Source organism: Cetorhinus maximus, chromosome 11, assembly GCF_964194155.1.
Source record: "Cetorhinus maximus chromosome 11, sCetMax3.hap1.1, whole genome shotgun sequence".
NCBI classification, from domain to species: domain Eukaryota; kingdom Metazoa; phylum Chordata; class Chondrichthyes; order Lamniformes; family Cetorhinidae; genus Cetorhinus; species Cetorhinus maximus.
In genome coordinates this window covers 84904389-84929570 of record NC_135889.1, presented here as the reverse complement: position 1 = coordinate 84929570, position 25182 = coordinate 84904389, and the positions used below count along the sequence as shown (strand labels likewise).

General features: G+C 44.6%; 1 protein-coding gene across 2 annotated transcripts in view; it reads left to right on the top strand.

Moving 5' to 3' along the window:
* Positions 1–25182, top strand: part of LOC144686755 (extended synaptotagmin-3-like) — a 130505-nt gene that overhangs the window by 23518 nt on the left and 81805 nt on the right. For both annotated transcript variants that reach the window (XM_078552390.1, XM_078552389.1), the window contains exon 4: positions 15403–15479. In XM_078552390.1, coding sequence (XP_078408516.1) covers positions 15403–15479 — 77 coding nt within the window. The remainder of the gene's footprint in view (positions 1–15402; positions 15480–25182) is intronic.

Here is a 25182-nt window from a genome sequence, read left to right as displayed (position 1 = left end):
TAAAATGTTAGATCAAGGATCCCTCCATTACAACACATCTGTGAATCACATCCCTGAAAGTCATAGAGGCAGGTGTACAATTACAGGCTTGCAACAGGTGCAAAAGAAACAAAGTTTGCCTGAAAGACATCTGACCTGATTTTGGGTCAGGGTGTTTTTCAGGTGCCTCTGCTCTGTTATGTTGGCATTGGCATTGGGCCTCTCATTGGCATATATGTTTAAGGCCTAACACCTGTTTCATGTTGCCTCTGGAAAATTAGATAGTAATAAAGTGGAGCAGGAGTCAGGTCTGCTCCATTCAAAATTCTTCAGCAGCTGTTGTAGCCTAAGCAGCGGCTTAGTTGCAACCCAGTATTAGTTTGCTTAAAATGGATGAAGTACTGGTTGAAGCATGCCAGCAGTTCACCTAAATAACTATATTGAGGCTCCATTTCAGTCTGGCCTTGGGTTTCCAGGTTGGTGTGTATACTCCGTCCATTTCAGGTTCAAAAACAGGCCTAAAGGAAAATAAATCCACCCCATTGTGCATCAATTATGATTGACTCAAATAACAACTATCTAGCGTGTTGATCATGCAGATGGATTTGTTTTTAGTCAGTGGGATATTTGGTCTAATCAAGGGCCAGTTCCATTTACTAGACAAAAACTTGCATTTAGAAGTGGGAAAAGCAATCTAGCATTTTGGTGATTTTTTTTTCCCACTTAAAGCTATCATTCATGAGTCAGCACGAACCACAAATAACTCTTTTTTCTGAATTCTTCAGTGGCCACCCAATTATATACACTTTAATAACAAAAATTGAATTTATGACCTGAAGAACACAAAATGTTGTGGTCACAAAATTACTCATTGTATTCTGTAAGTCTTGTTGGAAATCTGCCCAACATTTTTGGTTCCCATTCTTCTAGGTCTTAAAGCTTGAGATTTGCTGTTTTCCTAAAGTTTCCTCTGAACTATTCTCAGCATTTTATGGACAGAAGACAGTGCAATTCCTCTCCTCCCGCCTTCCCCATTCAAAAGATTTATTGTCTAGACCATAATTACAGTAGCTCTTCTCTTTCTCTCTCTCTTCTGACGTATCTCTTCTGCATTGTCTGTTCTAATCTGCACAGCCTCACGCCCATCATACTATGACTCTTCATTAACCTTTTAGTGTCCACCTCATCCCACTACCGGTCATGCTCCACTGCGGCATCTGCACTATGCTTCTGGTGTGTACCTGTGCCACATTCCAAGGCTTGGCTGCTCCTGAACATTGTAATTGGAAACTAGGCTAGCCTCCTGTACTATTTCCATCAAAAAGTGACTGAGGACGCACCTCCATATTGAAGCGCCCTCTCAGTTACTTACCAATCTTTGCAGCTAGTAGTTTATTGGAAGCTGGAAGGCCTCTGATTGACTTTCCAGCTTCAAGAGCCTGCCCTTCACCCTTAATTGTAAAAGGGGACCTGCCTTCATGCCACTTAAGGAGTACCCTGGTCACAGTCCCATAGAGTCACTGGGGCAGAATCTTGTTGAGGCATCAGAGGTCTCGCCTGCTGGCTGGAGAGCCAATGAGCTGCCTCTTTTTAGGAAGGCCTGCCAAACCGCAAGCTAATTAGTCAGTGGCGAGCCCAGCGATGGGATATCCCCTGGAATCAAGACCCCGGGGGCGGAAGTCTTGCCTACTGAGAGTCACTGGCTGATCGGAGGCCGGCAGTTCTTGTGCTCGGCAGTGCCACTGGGAGAGGGGGGGGGCTGTGGCTGCTGCTGGAAGGACAAGCACCAAGGTCCCTGGATAGCAGGGCGGGTGTTGCAGGGAGACGGGTGCAGACGGGCAGCGAGGGCAGAGGGGTGGTTCTCAGTGCCCCCACAACCCCCCCCCATTCCCAAAGTGCAGTCCCTCGATCAGGCATGGTGACGGGCCCACCTGCAGCTAAGCTAATACAAACAGTGGCGGGTTGAGGCCCTTGATTGGTCATTAATTGGTCACTTAAAGGCCTCAATTGGCGATAGGGTGGGAAGGTAGACCATGGGCCTTTCCGCCTATACCATAATTCTGGTGGAGGCAGGAAGGTGGCAACATTCAGGTATGCCACCATCCTGCCTAATTAAATGCCCCTCCCACCTCCAAGCTTTCCACCAGAAAGCATAGAAGATTCCACTGACAGTTTCTCCTCAGGGGCAATTTCAGGACTTGTAAGTGGTCCTGGCTCCTGTTTCCCACCGCTAAAGCAAAAATTCAATCCTTAAGTTGGAATCGTCCGGTCCCATTGGCAGCAGGCGTCATGGCGGGCAGGAGGGTCAATTCGGTGTGAGCAGCAGAAATTGGCTTCATGCCAGGGTGAAAATACAGTGGGATTATGCAATGGTGTCCACCATGGTAGAACACGAATTCCGCTGGAGGCCGGTGTGAACCCGATTTGCATCACGGTAATGGGATGCAAAGTAAGGCCCGACCAGAATCAACACCCCACACCTGATTTAACATTGTCGGCAGTAAAACATGCTGAGCCAGAACACCTCTGCACAAGTGTGACGTTACCGTTAGGGCCTTGCTCAGATTGCGGACATCCAAGGAGCAGAAGATGCTGGAGCCCTACAGCTATCAGAACCGGGAGGAGCACGTGCATTGCATGCTGGGTGGATCCTCAAGGACATGGCTCCACCGTGAAGCAGCCATTGGAAGGTGGGAGTTCTCCGTTGATGTCTTGGGTCTGCTTCAGAGCATCACGGCCTTGGCCATGGGCTGCTATGGATGATCGACGGAGGGGGAGAGGAAGGTCTAGCTGTGAGTGGGAGAGGTAGGTGTACTGGGGTTGGGCAGGGGGCAGTTAGAGGAAGGTCTAGGTGGGAGAGGTAGGTGTGTTGGGTCTAGGTGCAACTGGAAGAGGAAGGTGTACTGGGATGGGGTGGAAATAACGGTGTTGGGGGGAGCGGTTGCGCTTGAGGCTTAGGGGGTGGTTAGTGAAGATTTTGGGGCGGGTAAGGTTGGGTGATGGGGGAGGAGGGTGTAACAGGGGAATGCTGCAAGTGGGGAGGTAGGTGTAAAGGAGGGTGTTCAGAGGGGGTAAGGAGTTCCGGTGCGGCGGGGTGGGGGAGAGGAGGAGAGGAGGGGGTAAGGATGGAGGAGGGAGTAAGGGAGGCCGGGTCGTCCAGGTGAGCATGCAAGGGAGGGGGTCTGTGGACTCAATGGCTGCCTCCTGGGGAGTGAACTGAGGGGTGTGGTAGGAGGGAATAGTGATCGTGAGAGGGGGCAGAGGGAGCAAGTAGGGTGGGAGGGTGAGGCTGCGTCAATAGTGGTGGAAAAGATGGTGAGGGTGATCATTGGGAACTCGGAGGCAGACACAGACCCTGGGAGTGGGGAGGAGGAGGGCGGGGAGGTCAATGTGGATGGGGGTGGGATATCCTGGAAAGACAAAGGCTGGGCTTGGTAGGTGACGATCGGGGGGGCGGGTGGGTGCGGTAGATGGTGATGCCGGGGGGGTTCGCAGTGATGGGGGAGAGGACATGGGTGACTGGAGGAGGGGAAAGCTGACGAGATACTTGACCACGGCCATGGCTTTTGAAATCAAAAGTGAACGGAGCCTCGTGTTGGTCGGGAACAGGTGCTGCATGGGAGTGCACGAAGTGGACGGGCAGAGATGCAGGTCAGCTCAGATGGACAACTGAAAGAGAACCCCAGATGCAGCTTTGAAAATGTGCGGGAACGTAAGATGAGTGTGATGGATGAAGACTCCGCGTGCGTGGGAGAGTGCTTGTACAAGGTTCTGAACGGCCCTGCCACACATTTCCAGCTCTTCAATGGACAAGGTGTCCTCGTGGCTAGGGGTGCAAACTTGGATGGAGCTGAGGGACTGGCTGGTCACTTGGCAGAGCTCCCCGTGAACCAAAGTAGAGATGATTCTACTTCATCGTTCATTCATCGTTCTGATGAAGAGTCATACGGACTCGAAACGTTAAATCTGTCTTCCTCTCCACAGATGCTGTCAGACCTGCTGAGATTTTCCAGCAATTTTTGTTTTTGTTAGAGATAATTAGTGCATGGCAGCTGAGTCAAATGCAGGAGAGAGAGCATTCGGTTGCCTTCAGAGAGGGGTGATGTGGTGCAGGATCCTTACGTGGGTGTTCGGCACTGACCTCACCATCGCCACAGGCACGGTCCACATCCTCCCCAGTCAGTGCGATGGCATGCTCCTCAAAGTGAGTGAGGAGCCTAATGTGGGCCACTCCACCCCCTGACCTGGGACCTTTCCCTGCTGTTGAGGCAGCTTCTCCTGCATCAAAACAGATGGAGAGTGTGTGAACAGGACGCGTGGCACTGCGTGGAATGTTTGTGTGGTAAGTGGAGCAATGGACAGGATGAGGACACGAGCTTCAGAGGATATGAGCCTGATGGAGATGTGAGGGTGTGTATGAGAATTAATGGTGTTGTCCTTGAGGTGTGAGATCCCTGTGGGGGTGTGATGGGTTTGAGAGTGAGAGTGGAGAGCGATGACGTAGTTGGCTTGCCCTGGTGGCACAGATGAGAGCATTCATCCTCTTCCTGCACTGGATGACTGACCTCCCCTGTGCTCTGATGGCACTGATCGTCGCTGCCACCGCCTCCCAGCTGGATTGGTGACTCTGGTGGACCTCCTGCAGCCAGAGCGAGGCTATAGGATATGGCAGTGGCCTTCCAATGTGCCCAGTGGGCTACTGTCATCGTTGCTTTCAGGGCCATCTGTCACCCGGAGCAGTGCTGGTCTCAAGACATGAAGTAGTGCGCTTTAAATATGGTGCCCGGAGCGAGGAAGTGCTGAGGTCACAGCATGGCGGGCAAATCCGAGCCCACCCGCCAGCGATCTGGAGTGTTGAATGCATTATTAATGAGGCAGGACGTGCCGGGAAGGGGACGATACAATGTGAAAATCCGCCATTGTGGCCAGCGGGTAAAACATCCTTTTCCACACCCACTACCTCACTTAGTGCAAATCTGGGATGATTGCACCTTTCATGTTTCGTACATTAGGCTGTTGTCACAGACAGAATGTGTTTTAATATTGTCCATGATCAAAGTGATTTTATGCGTGAGATTAGTTTGTTTTCTTACTCTCAAAATGATTTGTCCCATTTTGAATGATTCCAGCAGCAAGCTTTTATGGATTTAAAAATAAAGAATATAATTTATTATCTCACACTTGCCCCAGAGGTTTAAAACGTGATGCCTCAGACACACTATCACACAAACAACATTAGATACAGTTGAAGAGAAAAGCACTACGATTTACAATCTGGAATTATTTCAGTCTTTTTCGTAGCAGGCCTGTAATTTCTTGGATGAATTGATGCTTTAGTTGGAGTGGTGGTCTTGTAAAAGCAGAGGATCCTCAATAAGCTGCAGGGCTTCTTGTAGTTGAATTGCCAGGAGGTTGGCTGCCATGTGTATTTGAAGTTGGAACAGATTGGTGGGGGAGAGTTCTTCTCCCACTTTCGAGATATAGCTGTATGTTAAAAGCAAAAAACTGTGGATGCTGGAAACCCAAAACAAAAACAAAAATACCTGGAAAAAGGTCTGACAGCATCTGCGGAGAGGAACACAGTTAACGTTTCGAGTCCGTATGGCTCTTCAACAGAACTAAGGAAAAATAGAAAAGAGGTGAAATATAAGCTGGTTTAAGGTGGTGGGGGGGAGGGGCGGGTGGTGTTGGGACAGGTAGAGCTGGATAGAGGGCCAGTGATAGGTGGAGATAACCAAAAGATGTCTTAGACAAAAGGGCAAAGAGGTGTTGAAGGTGGTGATATTATCTAAGGAATGTGATAATAAAGGTACAGATAGCCCTAGTGGAGGTGGGGTGGGAGGAAGGGATCAAAATAGGCTAAAAGGCAGAGATAAAACAATGGATGGAAATAGGTGGGAAAAGAAAAATCTATATAAATTATTGGAAAAAAGGGGGATCGGAAAGGGGGTGGGGATGGAGGAGAGAGTTCATGATCTAAAATTATTGAACTCAATATTCAGTCCAGAAGGCCGTAAAGTGCCTAGTCGGAAGATGAGGTGCTGGTCCTCCAGTTTGCGTTGAGCTTCATTGGAACAATGCAGCAGGCCAAGGACGGACATGTGGGCATGAGAGCAGGGTGGAGTGTTGAAATGGCAAGTGACAGGGAGGTCTGGGTCATGCTTGCGGACAGACTGAAGGCTGTATATATAGCTGTATATTACCTTGACTGCATAGTTGTCTTGCAGTTAGTTTGATGGCTTAAATGGTATTTCTGATGGTATCTGTTTCAGAACAGCTTCTGCTGTTAGATTTTAAAAGCAGGTAACAAACATTGCTGCCTTACCCATCTTACCTTTTCAAGTCCAAAATCCTTTCCCAAATAAGGTGGTGTGTTGGGTCAGTAAACATCCTGTGTTATGGCTTTTCATACTTTCAGAGTTTGAGACATCAGAGTTCTTTGTATTGTGATGGCTCCTCATCCAAACACAATGAAAGGTCGATGAGATACATTTCATAATCATCTACTACCCATGGAGATTCGATGTCTGTATGATCACTGGTGAAACATGGAGATGAGCCGTTTGCAAACCCCATTGTCTGTAGCTTTTGGCCTATTCTTAAACAATGAGATGTGTGAATCTCACAAGTGACTGAGAGATTCTGTCACTCCGTTCTCTATTTAATCAGGTATTGGCCACAGACTCTATTGTCTAATGGTTCAAATGCCTAACAAGTTACATGGTATGTTGCCGCCATCTTAAGCTTTTGTGTCATTTTTTATAAATATAGTTTTAAAATTTGTAATATCTTCATGCCTGTCCTGAGCATAGTGCTACTAATGAGTTTTCAGTTCATTGATATGGATGTCTATTGATATTATGAGATCTCTTTCCTTGTCAATTCCTCTCAACATTCACAAAATATATTCCTAGATTGAACATACACTGGTGTGTGCACGTAGCCACATATACATGTACACATAACCATTGACATAGTGGCTGAATAACTTGAAAATGGGTTTACTGGACATTGACATTTTGAATTCTTCTTTTTGTTTCAGTTTATATTCTTATTGGTTAGTTCCTATTTTTCCACAGTTCTGCTATTGTAATGAATGCTGCTGCAGTATGACCTTTCTGACTAATGGCAGTGAAACCCAAATATCAATGGAATTTCACCATCAGTGACTCAGGCTCATGTTTTCAAATGAATTTTAATTTCATTTCATTTATTCTTTTCCTTTTCTTTTAAATAGTCGTCTTATTGAGTCTTTGTAATTGGTATACAGTGGTCTCACAGTAAGTTTCTTGAAACAAGAATTGAACAATCTGGCATATTGAGTGGGTCATTTGAAGAACATCCAATTTGTTTTGATGATTACTTCAGGACAGCATTTTCCTTGCACTTACAAGTTAATGAGAATGAACTAGGTGAGTGGCTTTGTAATGATTTAAAAAATCACTGAAAATATCATGCCCTTCCTGACTGTTCATTAAAATGGTAACTGTTCCTTTTTATAGTCTGAGTCTCCTATTCAATAAGATTTCTGACTTGTAAGCTGTGCCATAAATGTATTTTGACGTAGTTAGCAAATTTTCCAGTCATGCAAAGATACTTAGTGACAAAACCTGAGGATGTAAAGTTGTGCTGAAACATTATATTAGTGGACTGGAACAACAATTGCTGCTGAATCATACAAAATTAGCTTCTCGTTTTCAATATCACAAGATTACAAGATACTTATTGAGAAAAGCCATTCAGGCTGTCTTAATTCATCCATCCTGAACAACTCTATTCTTTGCACCCCACTTCTCCACCAATCCCCAACCCCTCACATTGTTGCATCTAATTGGAACTTCAATGATTTCAGGGTTTTCTCAGTCTGCTTGGAAGGCAAATGTTAATCACTCTCTGCCTGCGGAACAAACTTCTAATGTCAGTTCTGATATTGCCTTTGACAATTTCAGCAGTATCCCTTTGTCCTACGCCTACTGTTTTAATGTAAAGCAGTATCATATTATATGTTGTAAACCTTTAAGATCACTTGGAAATGTTTGCATTCAGAGGAACTTGCATGTCCTTTGTACATGAATCGCAAAGTTAACATGCAGGTCCAACAAGTAATTAAGAAGGCAAATTATATATTAGCTCTTGTTACAAAGGGATTGGAGTATAAAAGTAAATGAGTTTTATTACAATTGTGCAAGGCATTAGTGAGGCCACACCGAGAGTACAGTGCTGTTTTGGTCTCCTTATCTAAGGAAGGATATGCTTGCCATAGAGAGAGTGCATCAAAGGTTCACTAGATTGATTTCTGAGCTGAGGGGATTGTCCTATGAGAGATTGAATAGACAGGCCCTATATTCCCTGGAGTTTAGAGGAATTAGAGGTGATCTAATCTAAACATATAAAAACGTAGATGTGGAGAAAATATTTCCCCTGACTGGGGAATCTAGAACATAGGGTCATGGTCTCAGGATAAGGGGTCAGCCATTGAGGACTGAGTTGAGAAATTTCTTCACTGAAAGTGCTGTGCATCTTTGAAATTTGGCACCCAGAGAGCTGTGGATGCTTGGTCATTGAGTTTATTGAAGACGAGGTCAGTAGATTTTGGAGTATTGAAGAATATGGGAATAGTGATCAGCTTTGGCATTGAACGGTTGAGGGGGTCTATTTCTGATGTTTTTGTGGATGCTTCCTTTCCAGGTTTCTCCAGCTTTTCCTCATAATTCTAATCTCTAATACTTCTTTATGACTCTTCTCTGCACCCCTTCCAATGCTTGGTGACCAGAACTGAGCACAGTTCTCAAGCTGCAGTCTGATCAGGGCACAGTACAGTTTGAGAATGACTTCTAGCCTGCTTTATGCAGTTGTCTATGTAATTCATTTTTAAAATGTATTCTTTCATGGATGTGGGCGTCGCTGGCAAAGCCAGCACTTGTTGCCCATCCGTAATTGCCCTTGAACTGAGTGGCTTGCCATATCATTTCAGAGGGCCATTAAGAGTCAGCCACAATGCTGTGGTTCTGGGGTAACATGCAGGCTGGACCAGGTAAGGACAGTAGATTTCCTTTCCTTTCCTAAAGGACATTAGTGAACCAGTTGGGTTTTTACAACAATCGACAATGGTTTCATGGTCACTATTACTGAGACTAGCTTTTATATTCAAGATTATTAAATGAATTTAAATTCCACCAGCTGTTGGGACTTGAACCCTTGTCCCCAGAACATTAGCCTTGGCCTCTGGATTATTAGTCCAATGGCATTGCCACTATGCCACCGTCTCCTCCATTATACTGGATTTGTTCATTACTGCTCTGGACAACTTGAATATTGAGTCTTCAATGACTCCTAGGCCCCTTCATCCTTGACTATTTCAGTGCTATTTCAATAAAGTATTAAGTTGCCCATTTTTCCTTCCAATGTATAATACTTTTACTCTTATCTATATTTAAATTTGTATCCGTTATTTTTGAGTCCACTCATCTACTTTATTTAGCTTGTCCTGCAGTTTCCTGGCTGTCTCTCTCGATTCCACTGCGCCTTATAGTTTGGTATTATTTGCAAAGTTAAGCAAATTGCTTTGAATTTGAGTCAAAACCGGAATCTTATAGAGGTGACGGGTTCTCGGCTTCTGGCTGGAGAGCCGACGAGAGCCTCAGACTGCCTCTTTCTGCCTCCTGGGCTGGACTAGTGACTCTGGTGGACCACCGTCTGCCATGGTGGGATTCAAACCTGGGTCCCCAGAGCATTACCCTGGGTGTCTGGAATATTGATTTAGTGACAATACCTCTATGTCACCACCTCCCCTATTATCAAGCTCCTTGCATGGTGAGCCATGCATTAATACCAGCAACAGCCAGTTGAGGCCCTTAAGTAAGCATTAATTGCTCATTTAAGTGCCTCAATTGGCAGGGCAGGAAGGCCGTCCACTAGCCTTCCCGGCACAGACTTAATTGGGGTGGAGGCAGGAAGGTGGTGGGATCCCCAGCCACCATCCTCCCGCCTGATTAAATGCTCCTCACTGCCACATTCGCTTTGGGGAGAGCAAGTCATTGATGCAATTAGGAAGAGGAGTTGACCTACAACTGAACCCAAGAGTGATCCTCACACTGATGTGTACAATTGTTACCTTCCATTCAGCCAGTTTTTAAATCTATGCCCAAGGTTTGCCCTGAATTTTTAAGGCAGAATTTTATTAAATATTTTTGGGGGAGTACAAGAACACAATGTTCGGAACAGAAGTAAGCCACATGAGCCTGCACCACCATTTAGTTAGATCATGGTTGATCTGTGCCTCAATCCCGCTTATCCATCTTTGCTTTTGTTGTATGATTTATCACAGCTGACTTAGATTAACATTTCCTCAAAGAAATTAAGGTGGTTGGTCTGGCATGATCCTCCATGTTTAAAACTGTGTTGTTTACCAGATTATTTGTGTACATATAATCTGTAAATTTACTCCTGATGATCAAACTCAATGTTACAGTTCTTGTAGAGAACAATAATCTTAAAAAGAGATATGTATTTCCCAGAGACCAATGCAAAGGAAGTGCACAACATTTCACATTTTAAGACTTGTACAGTAAAAAACTAAATTCAACATTTACTAAACACTACTTAGTAGATGATGCATACACTAAACTACAGAAAAGATATTCCTTACTAACTTCTTACACAATTGAAAACCCTACACCATGCTTATACACTGCACCACACTCTTTGCAAAAGTAGCCTTGTTTTTAAAATCCCAAGTTCCTCCTGGCTTTAATAGGATCTCTTCTCCCTGCCCCACCATGGTGAATCTTCCAGTGCCCTTTTAAACAAAATTCCCTTCACTTAATCTTCTGAGCTAAATGAAATGGGCTTCCAGTAGCAAGGTACCCTCTGGTGATGCCTTGGTTTCTAACTCTCCACAGTCCTTGTTTCCTCCAGCAGAGGTTTTGCCCTCATCAGCACTCCACTTGCCAATTAACCCTAAAGTAGTCCTTTTCTTCTGCCTGTCATAACAGTGCCTGTTTTCAGCTTTCTCCCCCAAATCCCTTGGCCTGACTGACTCTGAGGACCGGATTTTCATGGAGTCATGTAGACTTTGTGGAGCTTCCAAAATGGCAGGCGGGATCTGGATGTGGAGGTCCTGCCCCATTTCCGACAGATCCCATTTTTGTCAGCAGAGGAAAGAGGGAGGGCCGTGACTCTCACATGAGGGAAAACCAAACTCAACAGGGCTGTTTGGACAGGCTGCCAATATTCTTGAGAAGTTTAAAAAAAACTCTTGTGCCAGTTACAATAGCTGTTTGTTGACATTTCCCTAAGGGTTATCAATATGTCATTATGAATGCTTGGCTAATTTCCAAAAGCTAAATTTCAGCAGAGAGGTTCTAAGTTCACTGTTTGATTGATAGATCAAGGGGGCTGTTAAAGAATCAGCTATCTTTGTGGGGTAATGAAGAGAAATTTGTTTTTATGAGAGATTTACCACTTGAGATTTAAAAGGATTGAATGGGCTTTCACAAATGGGAGCCTTTTTTTATTATAGTGAAGGCTGAATTACATTTTTAGAACTTTATTTTACTTCATCTTAACAAGGCTCCTGAGGTCTGCCCATGGTGGATACTGGGTTAGTTGACAAGGGCCAAGGGTGGTGTGTAAGTTGGCATGTGGGCTATAAGGGGCCATGGGGATGAGAGAGGGCATGAGTTGGCACGGGGTATGGATGTTACATGGGGATTGGGTTTGAGGTGATGGAGGGGTGAGGGCTAGAGCACCTAAAATTTAATGAAAAAACTGAGACAAAGTCCCAGAGAACTAAGGCGGACCTTTAACCAGCCCATCTTGGCGCTTGGTCACCCTTACGGCAGCCTCCAGTTTGCTTCTACAGGGGTGGGGGGGGGGGGCGAGCCCCAACTCTATCACCCAACTCTCTGCTCCCCTGGAGTGAAAAGTTTGGTCAGGTGGGCACCTTCGACTGAGGCAGGTCTGTCGGGTCAGGAAATTTCCCGACTCGTGCTACCTGCCTCAGTAGCGAAAATCCCGCCCTGAGAGTTTGGACAGCAGTATTACCGCTTCTTCCTTCAGGTGTTAAAGCTTGCACCTTACTTTGAATAAGTTTTAAATTGGAGTTTCAGGATGGAATTTTATGGCCCCATCGCACTGGGGGGGGGGGGCGGAAAATGCAGCGAGCTATTCAAAACTCCATTGACTTTGGCGGGACCAGAAGACCTTGCCAGCGGGAGGGGTTGCAAAACTCCGTCCTCCATCTCCATAATAAACAGGCCACATGCGCTTGTCTCTGGGCAGACTCAGTATGAGTTCATATGAGCTTGTTTGCAGGTAGATCCCGTATGAGGTCCCATTCCTATTCCATTTCACCTTGAATTAAAGGAGACAGTTGAAAGCATCTTGTAATATCTAGCAATCATAACCAAAATATGAAATCAATTTTGTTTAAAGAAAAGATTGTGAATTGCTAGTTTGAAAAAGCACATTCTGTACTTGTAATGGTTTCTGAAGTTGATTTTGTTGCTCTTGGCTTGCTTGTATTTTTAGTCAGAAGTGTCAATCATCTACTTAGAATGGTTACAGCACAGAAGGAGGCCATTCAGCTTTTGTGTTTGTGCTGATTTTCTGCAAGAACAATTCATCTGGTACCACTACACTTTTTCCTCATAGCCCTGCAAATCTTTCCTCTTCAGATAATAATCCACTTCTCTTTTGAAAGCCACGATTAAAGCTGTCTCCACTACAATCTCAGGCAGTGCATTCCAGGTCTTAACCACTCCCTACGTTTAAAAAAAAGTTCTACTTCATGTCACCATTGCTTCCTTTGCCAATCGCTTTAAATCAGTGACCTCTGGTTTTCGATCCTGCCATCAATGGGAACAATATCTCCCTAACTATTCTGTCCAGGCCCATCATGATTGTGAATAGTACCCATCATGATTGTGAATAGCTCTATCAAATCTCCTCTCAGCCTTCTCTTCTACAAGGAAAAGAGCCCCCACTCCAACATAGCTATATAACTGAAGTTCCTCATCTGTGAAGCCTTTCACATAAACCATAAAAAGGTACCCAACAATTATAGATCAGAACATCTTATTCTTGCTCACTGTGGATATGAAGGCATTAGGACAGTGAGACCTGCTCATAGCAGTTTCCAGTGATCCTCACAGTGGTCAAAACATTTCACAGCAGGATCCATTCAAGGAGTTACCAGCTGTCCTAGTAATTTGCCAAATATCATTTGAGCTCGGAGTCCATTGGTTCTGCTTTATTTGTTCTTTCGCACTTCATTTTAATGTGCTTTTAGCCAGCTTTATAAATACTAAACGAACCTAACTCAAGGGATTGTGTTGCATAACACTTAAATAAATCCAAATATGCCACTGGTGAATACATTCACTAATTTAGTAACTTGGAAAATAACTCTGGAAAGCTGGGTAATCAGTTACTCCATCCCCAGACACGTGTGCTCCACAATTGCACTAATTAATGCAATGTCAGTTGAAAATAGTTTGGCTTCTTAGTGTTTGGTAAGCTATCCACATGTGAACTGCTGACTATTGTACAATTCCAGCTGCAGTACTTTTTTCAGAAGTCTCCAATTTTGCCCAGTAGTTCCAAACCAGATGAACTCCGATGATTTATGTCAGGAGCAGCTTGTGGAACATTCTATTTGCCAAGATTGTTTTCTGGTGCTTGAGTTTCTAAGAGGCAGGAGAGAACAAATGCTTTATATTTTAACCAGCTCTTGCTGATTGTGTACATTAAAACTACATTGGGAAAGGGGGAACTTTTCTCTCTCTGAAGATGCTAATCAGAAGCTCGTTATTTACACAGGCATATTTAAGACTTTTCTAGGGAATCCATTGGAAATTTTGGGGCAATTTTATACTGTAATCCTCCAAAACTGATTGGTTTGGGTTGGTTGGGAGTTAAAAATGTTAAAAATCTGAAACCCTCCTCTAACTTCTGGTTTTAAAGGAAGCAAGATGGTGGGGTTGGGGGTGGGCGGGGGGGTGGGGGGCGGGTGGGGGGGTGCAGGTGCAGTGGGAATGCAGCCAACTCGCTCGCTGGAGGTGCGTTTGTCATTTAAATATTTAAATGAGGCTGCCTACCTCAGAATTAGCCACCATTTTAAATTCAAACCCAGCTAGCTGGGTTCCCTGGACTTTTTACAAGGGAGGTGAAGACTGCTGGATCCAGGAAGTAAGTGCCTTTCCACTTAACTGTTGGATCTAGTCTACCTGCTTCACCAATTTCCATACCTCTGTTTCCCAAAGCTGACCCTTCCAATCTCCCCCACCCATGGCCCCTGATCTTCCCTGATCTCTGACCACTAATCTCTCCTTCAGCTCCACCGCCTCCTCCCTCCCCCGAACACATCTTTCTGATCCCTCCAGTCTGCTCCCCATCTGTGGCTTGGGGCCAGAGGCCATAAGTTCCCCACCAAGCAACCCCAATGTGGCTGCCTAAAATGGGGAAACAGAGAAACGTTGCTAATCAGCTCCTACTGTTAAATTTGAGGTAAACCTGTTCTGTTGGCTTTCCCACCCTCATTCCCTCCCTGTCTCCAAGTAAAATCAGAGTCAAAATTTCTAAGTAGAAGTTCTGCAGCAAAGGCAAAATGAGCACATTTTCAAATAAAAAAATAAAGGTTGCAGACTATATTCCTGGATTATAAAAGATTTGGCAAAGACAACCTACCTCCTTGGTGGAGGGGAGGGTGAAGGTGGAGAGGGATTCCATTTATCTGACTGTCATCTAGGTATTGTGGAAATCGACCTGTTGCTATTCCTGCAAATGCAGAATGATGATTGAGTTGTTTTTGGGTTGACGTCATGAAGCTGACAATAAAAGATTCTATTCTCTGCAAAGTGATAGTCTCCAGCTGAGAGATTCATTGGCCTATTCCTCTGTTTCAAAGGTTGTTATTGGCAAACAACAAGTGTGCAATCTGTTCAAGGTGTAATGTTGATACTTGGTAACTCTCAGCAGTGCTTTGTGCATAATTAACTTCATAAACATCTTGGAAATGAAATAAAACAGAAAATAATAGAAACCAACTGTAAATCTGACAACAGCTGAAAACACAAATTACCATTTTTTTGAGGGGACTTGTCAACAGAACTCTAGTAAATGATTCTCATCACTTTCTGCTAATGGCACTGAATTGGCCTTTGACCCCGGGAAGTGCTTATTTCCCTGGGCACAAAGATCAGGGAAAAGCAGGATTCTATTTCATTAGATCTCTTTCACTCTTTACATAGCCCCAGGAATTCCAATGCTTTCCCAATGAAGTCACCGGCCTATTGCTTTAATGCAAATGAGGCAGGAGCATGTGTACCCATCCTGCCATGTTATTTTCTTGCTAGGCATCTCAATAAAGGGATGCTTGGTGTATGTGACTTTTGCTAATACTGTAATTTTTCGCATTTCCAGGCACCTAAAATCTCTGGTGTTAAAGTGTATACTGAGCAAGTGGACAAGCGACAAGTGGTCATCGATTTACAAATTAGGTAATTTTATTTTATTATAGGTTGCCTTTTGATTATTTCCTGCACTGTTTATTTCCCTAAAAGTCAAAGTGAAGCATATCCAATTACTTTATCTGGTATGCTTTTACTTTACCCATCGCTGCTTACTGTATTTTCAATTATTGTACAAGATGGAGAAAATCACTGCAAGCAATTAAGACTAAATTCCTCTCTTGGTACAGAGGTTCCTCTCTTGGTCCTCTTTGTCGTTAAGAAAATGCTAGAGTCCATTATTAAGGAAGAAATAGCAGAACATTTAGAAAAGCTTAATGCAATCAAGCAGAGTCAACATGGTTTTGTGGAAGGGAAATCATGTTTGACAAATTTGCTAGAGTTCTTCGAGGATATAACAAGCAGAATTGATAAGGGGGAACCGGTAGATGTAGTGTATTTGGATTTCCTGAAGGCATTCGATAAGGTGCCACATAAAAGGTTATTGCACAAGGTAGGAGCTCACATTATTGGGGGTAATGCATGGATTGAGGATTGGTTAACACACAAAAGATAGAGTCGGGATTAATGGGTCTTTTTCAGGTTGGAAAGACTTAACTAGTGGAGTGCCACAAGGATCAGTCCTAGGGCCTCAATTATTTACTATCTATATTAATGACTTGGAGGAGGGAGCATACTGTAATGTATCCAAATTTGCTGACTATACAAAAATAGGGGGGAGGGCATATTGTGATGAGGACATAAGGAATCTGCAAGGGCATATAGATAGATTGAGTGAGTGGACAAAAACTTGGCAGATTGAGTTTAATGCAGGAAAGTGAGAGGTCATGCACTTCGGTAGGAAGAGTCAAAAGGCAGACTATTATTTAAATGTAGAGAGACTCCAAAAAAGTGCAGTACAGAAGAACCTGAGTGTTCTTATGCCATGAAACACTAAAGGTTAGCATGCAGGTGCAGCAAGTAATTAAGAAGGCAAATGGAATTTTGGCCTGTATTGCTATGGGGTTGGAGTTTAAAAATAGGGAGGTCTTGTTACAACAGTACAGGGTGTTGATGAGGCCACACCTGGAGTACTGTGTACAGTTTTGGTCCCTATATTTAAGAAAGGATATACTGGCATTGGAGGCAGTTCAAAAGAGATTCACTAGGCTGATTCCTGGGATGAAAGGGTTGACTTCTCAAGAATGGCTAAACAGGTTAGGCCTTTATTTATTAGAGTTTAGAAGAATGAGGGGTGACCTTATTGAAATGTGCAAAATTCTGAGGGGGCTTGACAGGGTAGATGTTGAGAAGATGTTTCCACTAGTGGGGGAATCTCGAACTAGGGGACATCGTTACAGAATAAGGGGACACTCATTTAAAACTGAGATGCATAGGCATTTATTCCCTCAGAGGGCAGTGAATGCCTGGAATTCTCTACCTCAGAGCTGTGGAGGCTAGATCACTGAAAGTATTTCAGGAGGAGTTAGATAGATTTTTGAAATATTGGGGAGTTGAGAGCTATGAGGAGCTGGCACGAAAGAGGAGTTGAGGCCTGGGGCAGATCAACCATGATCTTGTTCAATAGCGGGGCAGGCTTGAGGGGCCGAATGGCCTACTCCTGCTCCTATTTCTTATGTCCTTAATAGCAGTAGTAGACATTGGACTATAGTGGGAAACCTATTGGATGCAAGTGAATTACTTTGACCATTATTCAATTTATTTTAATGAGCATTTTATAAAATATATCGCCCCTGTGCAAAATTGCTATCAATTTAAAAAAGGAACACTTAATATTTTTTCAAATTAGACAGATTTCTTTCAAAAAAATCTTGCAATATTGCATATGAATAACCTGAGAACAGATTTGTAGTCAGTGTGACATGCTTGACAGGTGACTTAGTTAAAATAGTTGCCAAAGCTTTTCCACCACAGGTTTTTCTTGTGTCATGCCTGGGTCTGTTATATACAAATGGATAGCTGTGATTAGTCATCATTAGATTATTGTATCATGTGACTACTAAATTGAACCAGATGGACCTTGATATTTTTCATCAAGTAATTCAATGTTCCTATTTATTGGTCTCCCACAACAATGACAACTTGCATTTATATAGTACCTTCAATGTAGAGAAATATCCTAAAAGTGTTTAAAGGAAGAATAAAGGAACAAATGGACAGCAAGCCAAAGAAGCAACTGTTGGGAAGAGTAATCAAACCCTTGGTCAAAGACTGGTGAGTTTTAGGGAGGACCTCAAAAAAAGAGAGAGAGGTGGAGAGGCACAGAGGTTTCAGGAAGGAATTCCAGAGCTTAGAACCTTTTAGATGGTTGAAGGTGAAATACTAATGTTGTGGAGAGTGAAATTGGGGATGCCCAAGAGGTCAGAATTGAAACTGTTCCCTATTTTATACTGCTGCACTTCTGTGAACTTGCCTTCTACCCACCCCCCCACCACCACTTTAAGTTACTAAATTAACCTCATCACTTTTTACTTTTTATGCAAACTTCAAATGTAAAAACAGGAATGTGTTGCAGGGATGTTATTTTGGGATTGTTTTCTTAGTACCTGGAGGGAACCACCATGCACAAACATGTCTCTTGGCTCACTCTTACCTGCATTATAGTCCTTTTCATTTCAGCTAATTGGCCACCTGGAATACACCTCACCAGGTCTGTCGTAGAACTGGACATATCCAAAGCGCAGAAAATACATTAAAAATTTGCCAGTATGAATATTACATGCAAGATTTGAATGTATAATAAAACCCTCCCATATTACTGCCATAATATTTAACTTCTATGTAATTTCTTTTATGACATAGCCCATAAACATGGTCAGAAAGTTGGTTAATGATTGATCAAACATATTTAATATGCCTGCCTGCAAACCATCCAAAGTTGAACATTCAGTTGTGTGAAACATACTGACTCTGTGCAATAAGGAATTTGTTAACCCCAAGCAAGCCAGCACTTAGTTTATGTCATCAGCACTTCCTCTTTTAAACAAAGTATCTTGGAAATAATTGAAGAAAGTTGTAACTGTCTTTCTATAGCACCTTTCCACATAAATCATGGGTTCCTTACTTTGGTATTGTTTGCTTATAGTCTTGTACTTAAGAAGAAGGTCCAAGGAATGGAAATATTTGCAACTTGATACTCTGTGTTAACAGAAAGTGCTCCTTAGCCGAAGGCACTATACTTAAGGTCAGATAACAACAAGAATTTGTATTTATATGCTCAGGCAAGAAAATTATTGACACTGAGCTAAAGGTAGACATTCAGACAGTTGGTCAAAGAGACAGGTGGTAAGGAGAGTCATGGAAGAAGAAAGACAGGGTAAAGAGGCAGAAAGATTTAGGAAGTGAAGTCCAGAGCTTAGAACCCCTTAGAAAGCTAATGGCACACTCGTAATGATGGGGCAAAGGAAGTCGGGTGCACAAGAGATTATTGGAGCAATATACAGTTCTCAGAATTGTAGGACTGGAGGAGGCTACAATGTAAATACCTATATTTATGCAGTGCCTTTAATGTATACTAAAACATGCTATGTCATTTATGTCTTTGATAAGAACCGTATTAGATTACAGCAGTGGCAGAAATTGGCGAGATTCAAACAAGGAGTTCCAGAACAGACAGATATTTATTTGGGAGGAGACAACATGTTTGAGAACTTTGGAGAGGAAAAGGAGCTTGAAGATGGGGTAGCAGTTTACAAGAACAAGTGTCCAAGGCTTTTTTTTGAGAAGAGGGATGATGATGGCTAAGAGAGGAGGCCAGTAGCTGAGGAGAGGCAACCATTAAAAATATTAGTTAACATGGGAGCCAGGAAAGGAAGTTGGATAGTCAGAAGTTTAATGGGAAGAGGGTTGAGGGAGAAAGAAATGGGTCTCATTGGCAAGGTGACCACTGCAAGGGCATGAGGGATAAACTGGAGGAAGATGTAAGTTCAGGGCTAGTACTAAGATTCTTAGAGGAAGCTTGGCCTGGTGGGCTGGGGAAAGGGAGGCAAGTGGCAGAGGCAGCAGATGGGATGGCTTCAGCCTTCGGGACAGTGAAGTCCATGAGCTCCTTGGACTTTTCTTGGAGGCAAGGGCAGAGGAGATGGGGAGAAGAGTTTAGGAAGGTGGTTTGCAGTGGGGAATAGAAGCTGGGAGTTACCTTTGCATTCCAGGATGACCCTCAAATAGTGAACAGTTTTGGCAGACATGAATAGGACTGAATAGTGCTTTGTGGTACAGCCAAATCTGGTGGTGAATGACTAAACCAGTTGTCCACCATATCCATTAAAGTTTGCGCTCTTGAACTTAAGAGGGCAAAGTTAAGAGCCAGGATGAAAGAGTGAGAGAGTAATGGCTTTAATGTCTACAGAGATGGGGAAACAAGATCAAAAGCTCCTACTATGTTCGACATCACCTTAGTTCAGCCTAGGACATTCATCTTGCATCTTTTCTGACCTATCATTCCAGCTTTGTGTATAGTTATAAATTTGGTATTAACTGTAACTAGTTATAGAGAAATTTGAAAGTTCAATCTTTCAATCCAGAGGGAGATTGAGTTTGTTGGAATTTCGTTTAACTTTTAATATTTCATTCTTGCTACTTGACCAAATATTACTATATATTTTCCCAGATTTTATAAGCTAAAATAAAACACTACTATTCTTTGATATTTCGGCAAATACTAATGGCTACTTCAAATCATGTAAAAAGTCCACTGTAGCAAGTTGATTAAAGTACTGTATAGCTCCTTTTACAAAGATTACTGTCGTTTTTCAAATAGTGTAACTTTACAGTTTTAATTAAAATGTATGTTGCCTGTTGGGATGCTAGAGTATTTTAAATGTAAAAAAGGAATCAGCAGTTATTTTTAAATTGTAAAGGTTTTAATCAACCTATTTTAATATTTGTTCATGGAATGTGGGCGTGTTGGCAAGGCCAGCATTTATTGCCCATCACTTATTATCTTTCAGAAGATAGGAGGTGTTCTCAAACTGCTACAGTCTGTGTGATGTAGATACACCCACAGGGCTCTGGGAAGGGAGTGCCAGGATTAGGACCCAGAGACAATGATAGAACAACAATATACTCCATATTCAGGATGGTATTTTAATTAACATGTTTGTCATGCCCTGTAGACACTTAATATTTCAATCCCACTTTTGCCACTACTCCTAGCCCAGTAAGCATTTTGTTTCACAATCTCTCCCATTCTCCCTTTGCTCATTTAGACCTTTCTTAGTTCTCCTAAAAATGTTTTAAATGTTAATTATGCTCTGTGTATTCTTAGCGTGGTTCCTGGCTTCTGGTATGCATGACCTATCTTCCTTGGACAGACAGTAGTTTTATTCTAGTACTTGCTTTAAACTGGTTTATTAACACCATATATAAGGCAGGTTGCAGAGTATCTATGTTGCTCCTGAGTACGGTGTGTTCCATCTTCTTTCTTGAGAGTCTAGCACATGACTGCTGATGTCATTGATGCATCATCGCCTATATCAGTCATTAACATATCTATTCTATTAACCCACTACACTACAGATTTATACCCCTTTTAATTAGTTTGTTAAATGTACATTTTACCCACAGTTCCTTTTTACCAAAAAGTCTTATTTTGTTTCCTTACTTTTCTGGTTTGTTTCTCTCCCAATCTCCATTATGTGCAACCACTAACATCTGAAGATTTCAACAAAGCTAGGCAGATGTATAGGCTTGACCATGTAGAAACTTATGCTGGTCAAGGGCCCCCAGCTAAATAGACTTATTCTCTGTTCACTCCCATTAACCTGCTAAAATTCTGAAAATCACCATTACATTTCCTGTTTTCTTCTCCAATAGAAATGGTCACAACTGTAGTTTTGCTTCCCTGGGTATCCTCTTGCTGCATCTATGGTTGCATGCTTTTTATGGTTTTAATGTTATTTCTGCAATGGTCTGTGGAAAATAGGTCTCAATACTCTTAATTATGGCATAACAATGGTCTTGTATAAATCTATCAAAACCTGTTTACTCTCATACTCCATATAAAACCCAAATTCTTTTGGCATTTTTTTATTGCATAATATGCCTGCATACACTTAACAAGAAATTGGATATTTATATCCTTGGGTCCTTATTCCTAGGCACCATTCAACTTCTTTCCCTTGCACATCTACTCCTATTCCTTGATCTTGCTCACAAAGTGCATATTGAATTTCTTCTGGCACCAGTCAACTCATTCTGCTAATTTCTCGATGAACTGTGAGGTCTTTTATAATCCTCTTTCTGTATATTGAATTCTTTTACATTTGTATTGCCAGCAAATTGTGCTGTCTTGCTCCCTATGCACAAGTCCAAATAATATATAGGGAAGAATTTTATGTTTGTCAGGCAGGCGGGCCCAACCCAATCGGCAGCGGGCGCGGAGCCGATCTCCGCCGGCGAAACAGGCTGTGCCGCCATTTTGCGCGGGCGGGCCAATTAAGGCCCACCCAGCGCGTTGCAGACTCCCATGGACAGCGGGAATTTGACACGTGGGGCGGAAGTGTACAGACCACTGGTTCCAATGGGGAACCGGTAGTCTGTATAAAGAAAGGCCAGGCAGCCTCCTTTAGGCTGTTCACCATGGCCAGCGACCGGTGCAGGGGGTCTGCACAGCGGGCTCCAGAGGAGGAGGGCAGGCTGCAGGGTAGGCCAGCGGGGGGGCCAACGTGCCCCTCGGTTCTCTGATGCCTGCCTTGCTGCCCTCCTTGAAGAAGTTGCAGAATGTCAGGAGGTCTTGTTTCCCGAGGATGGGAAGAGGAGAACCCCCCACATAACCAAACAGGCCTGGCAGGAGGTGGCGGAGGTCGTCAGCTCCCAAGATGCTGTGTGGCGCACAGGGACCCAGTGCCGCAAGTGCTTCAATGATTTGCTGCGCTCTGGAAGAGTGAGTACCATGTTGGCCTTGGCCATTTAACCCAGCAGGTAGCTTTAGCCTTTGAGGCCCCCCCCGCAATGTCTTAGTGTCGTTACTGCATTGGGCATTTGGCGCACGCTGGGTGGGCAAACAGATAGTGACCATGCTTACATCAGCCTTAGTGGTTGAGGAGAAGATGGGTTCTCCCCGCAGCATATGTTGGTGTTTGTCACATTTGAGTAGTCTGGGGGCAACCTGCAGGGGAGACAGCTAGACACATACTCAGAACTCCAACACATGTCTTATTGATGGTGATGAGATGGTGGAAGGGGAGCCTCAAGATGTCATGGCCAAGAGCCATCTGCTGGCCTCAGCGCTGCACCTAGTTGCGCCTCCTTGCCATGGGCGCTAAGACCCGTGTGTTATTCAAAGTGATGGACGCCGAATGTGTCCAAGGTGGCCATTGGGGAAGGGGGTTGGGAGCAGCCGTACTATCTTCTGGTGACTGATCACCTGGTGACTGATCACCAGTAGTGTGGACAGGAGCCGCTGGAGGCCTCAGATGGGCCGCTGTGATTGGGGTGCAGCGTGTGCGTGCAGAGTACATGAGCGAGCTGCCCCAATAAATGGTCTTCTCTGTTCTGCAGGTGAAAACTGAACACAACAACCAAGAGCGTTTGCGGACTGGTGGTGGGCACGCCGTGCTGCAGCACATCACCCACTTTGAGGAGCAGGCCATGGAGCTGGGGAGGAGGCAAGCGGCCAGGTCGGCAGGTGTCGGTGAGGTTGGAGTGCAACGGCCAGGTATTTGAGGCCCACAGTCCCATCCACTCTGTCTTCCCACCATCCAAAGCACTGATAATTGCTGCAATCATTAATGCAGCAACACTGCTCATTCACAGACTGATACAGTCAGACGTGTGAGTCATACACAAAGGTCCCTCGGCCCCTTGAGGATGCACATCTCTAGCACCTTCCAGGCAGAGTGTCAGTGATGGCATGAACCTCAGGACAGAGCTTCAGGCTTCCTCCATTGAGATTACTGCGGATGCTGGAAATCCAAAACAAAAACAGAATTACCTGGAAAAACTCAGCAGGTCTGGCGGCATCGATGGAGAAGAAAAGAGTTGACGTTTTGAGTCCTCACTGAGAGATTGACGACTCTCAGGGAGAGGGGCTTCCAATAGATTGATCATCATCTGATGGGGTTACGCTCGGACCTGCAAGCCCTCACAGCGCTAATGGCCACAGGTGGTCATTGGCAATGTGGGAGATGTTCTGGGCACCAAGTGTCCCAGCTCGGTGCCCATCCATCTGCGGTGAGCAGGGAGGTTCAAAGTGACCTCACGTCAGCGCAGCAGCTGCCTGTCGTCGCTGCGAGCTCCTCTCAGGGTGCTCCGAATGAGGGCAGCAACTCCTCCGCCCCTCTGCCAGTGACCGTTGCATTCATTGAGGCTTTGACAACTGGGGAGGTGCCAGTTCTGGAACTCGCCACTCCTTCCTATGCAGGGCCAGCACAGGCTCCACGGGCCAGAGGACGTCCGCCAAGATCATCCAGGCCAACAGAGTCAGCAGGCTATCTCACAAGCCACTCCGAGTGATGGGGCGGCACCAAGACGCAGCACTCGCAAACGAAAGTATAAGGCACGTTAGGCGTTCCACAGGTTTGTCACTGGTGATTTTGTGTTGGCCCTAGATTCGGGAATTTTTGTTTGTCAACATCACATTTTTTTCATGTTTTTTGTGATAATAAAGTCCACATTTGTGACCATGGCTGAGGGTTTTTCCTTTGTGCTGCATTTGTCTGTTTCACAGACATATCATGAGTGTTTGAATGGACATTGATGTTTCTGTACTAAGCCCTTAGATGCAGCTGATGAGGTGGAAGATGTAGCACCTAAGTGCCACGTGTGGAAGCGCCAGGCAATGCTGGTCCTGCAGATCCATGTGTGTGGAGTTGCTGAAAGTTCTTTGGATTAAAGTGTCCCGGATGTCCCTCCCTCCTTGGTGTAGTAGTGGGTCGGCGTGCTGCCTCTCATCATTGCCCTGTGCTTCCTCATCCTCTGAGCCACTGCTGGATTCATCGTGTGTAGCCACATCCACTGCGTCAAGGTCTTCATTGTCAACTACTTACCCCCTTTCCAGCGCAAGATTGTGTAGAGTGCAGCATGCTACCACTGTCACAGAGACACGATCTGGGGGGGTACTGGAGTGCGCCCCCTGAGCGGTACAGGCATCGGAAGTGCATCTTGAGAAGACCAATGGCTCTCTCCACCACAGCCCCTGTGGTGCCGTGGCTCCTGTTCTTGGATGGCGGAGAGGCATCATGAGCCACCTTCTGAGGGGATAGCCCTGGTCACCCAGCAGCCATCCATCCTGCCGGGCTGGAGCACTGAAGAGCCCGGCACCTGGGAGTGTCTGAGGATGTAAGCGTCGTGGGAGCTGCCTGGGTACCTTTCACAAACTTGCAGAATCAGCATCCTGTGATCACACACTATCTGCATGTTCATGGAGTGGAAGCCCTTCCTGTTGACCAAGGCACCGGGCTCACCTGCTGGCGCCTTGATGGCCACATGTGTGCAGTCTATTGCACCCTGGACATGGGGGAAGCCAGCAGTGGCCGCGAAGCCTCTGGCTCACTGTATCTGGTTTGCCTGGTCCCAGCGGAAGTGCATGAAGGTCAATGCATGTCTGAACAGAGCGTCTGTAACCTGCTTGACACAAGTGTGGACAGCTGATTGGGAGACACCGCAAAGATCACCCACCGAGCCCGGGAAGGAGCCAGAGGCATAGAAGTTGAGGGCAAATGTGACCTTCAGAGCCGCTGGCATGGGGTGTCCACCCACACAGTTAGCGGAGATCTCAGGGCCAATCATCTGA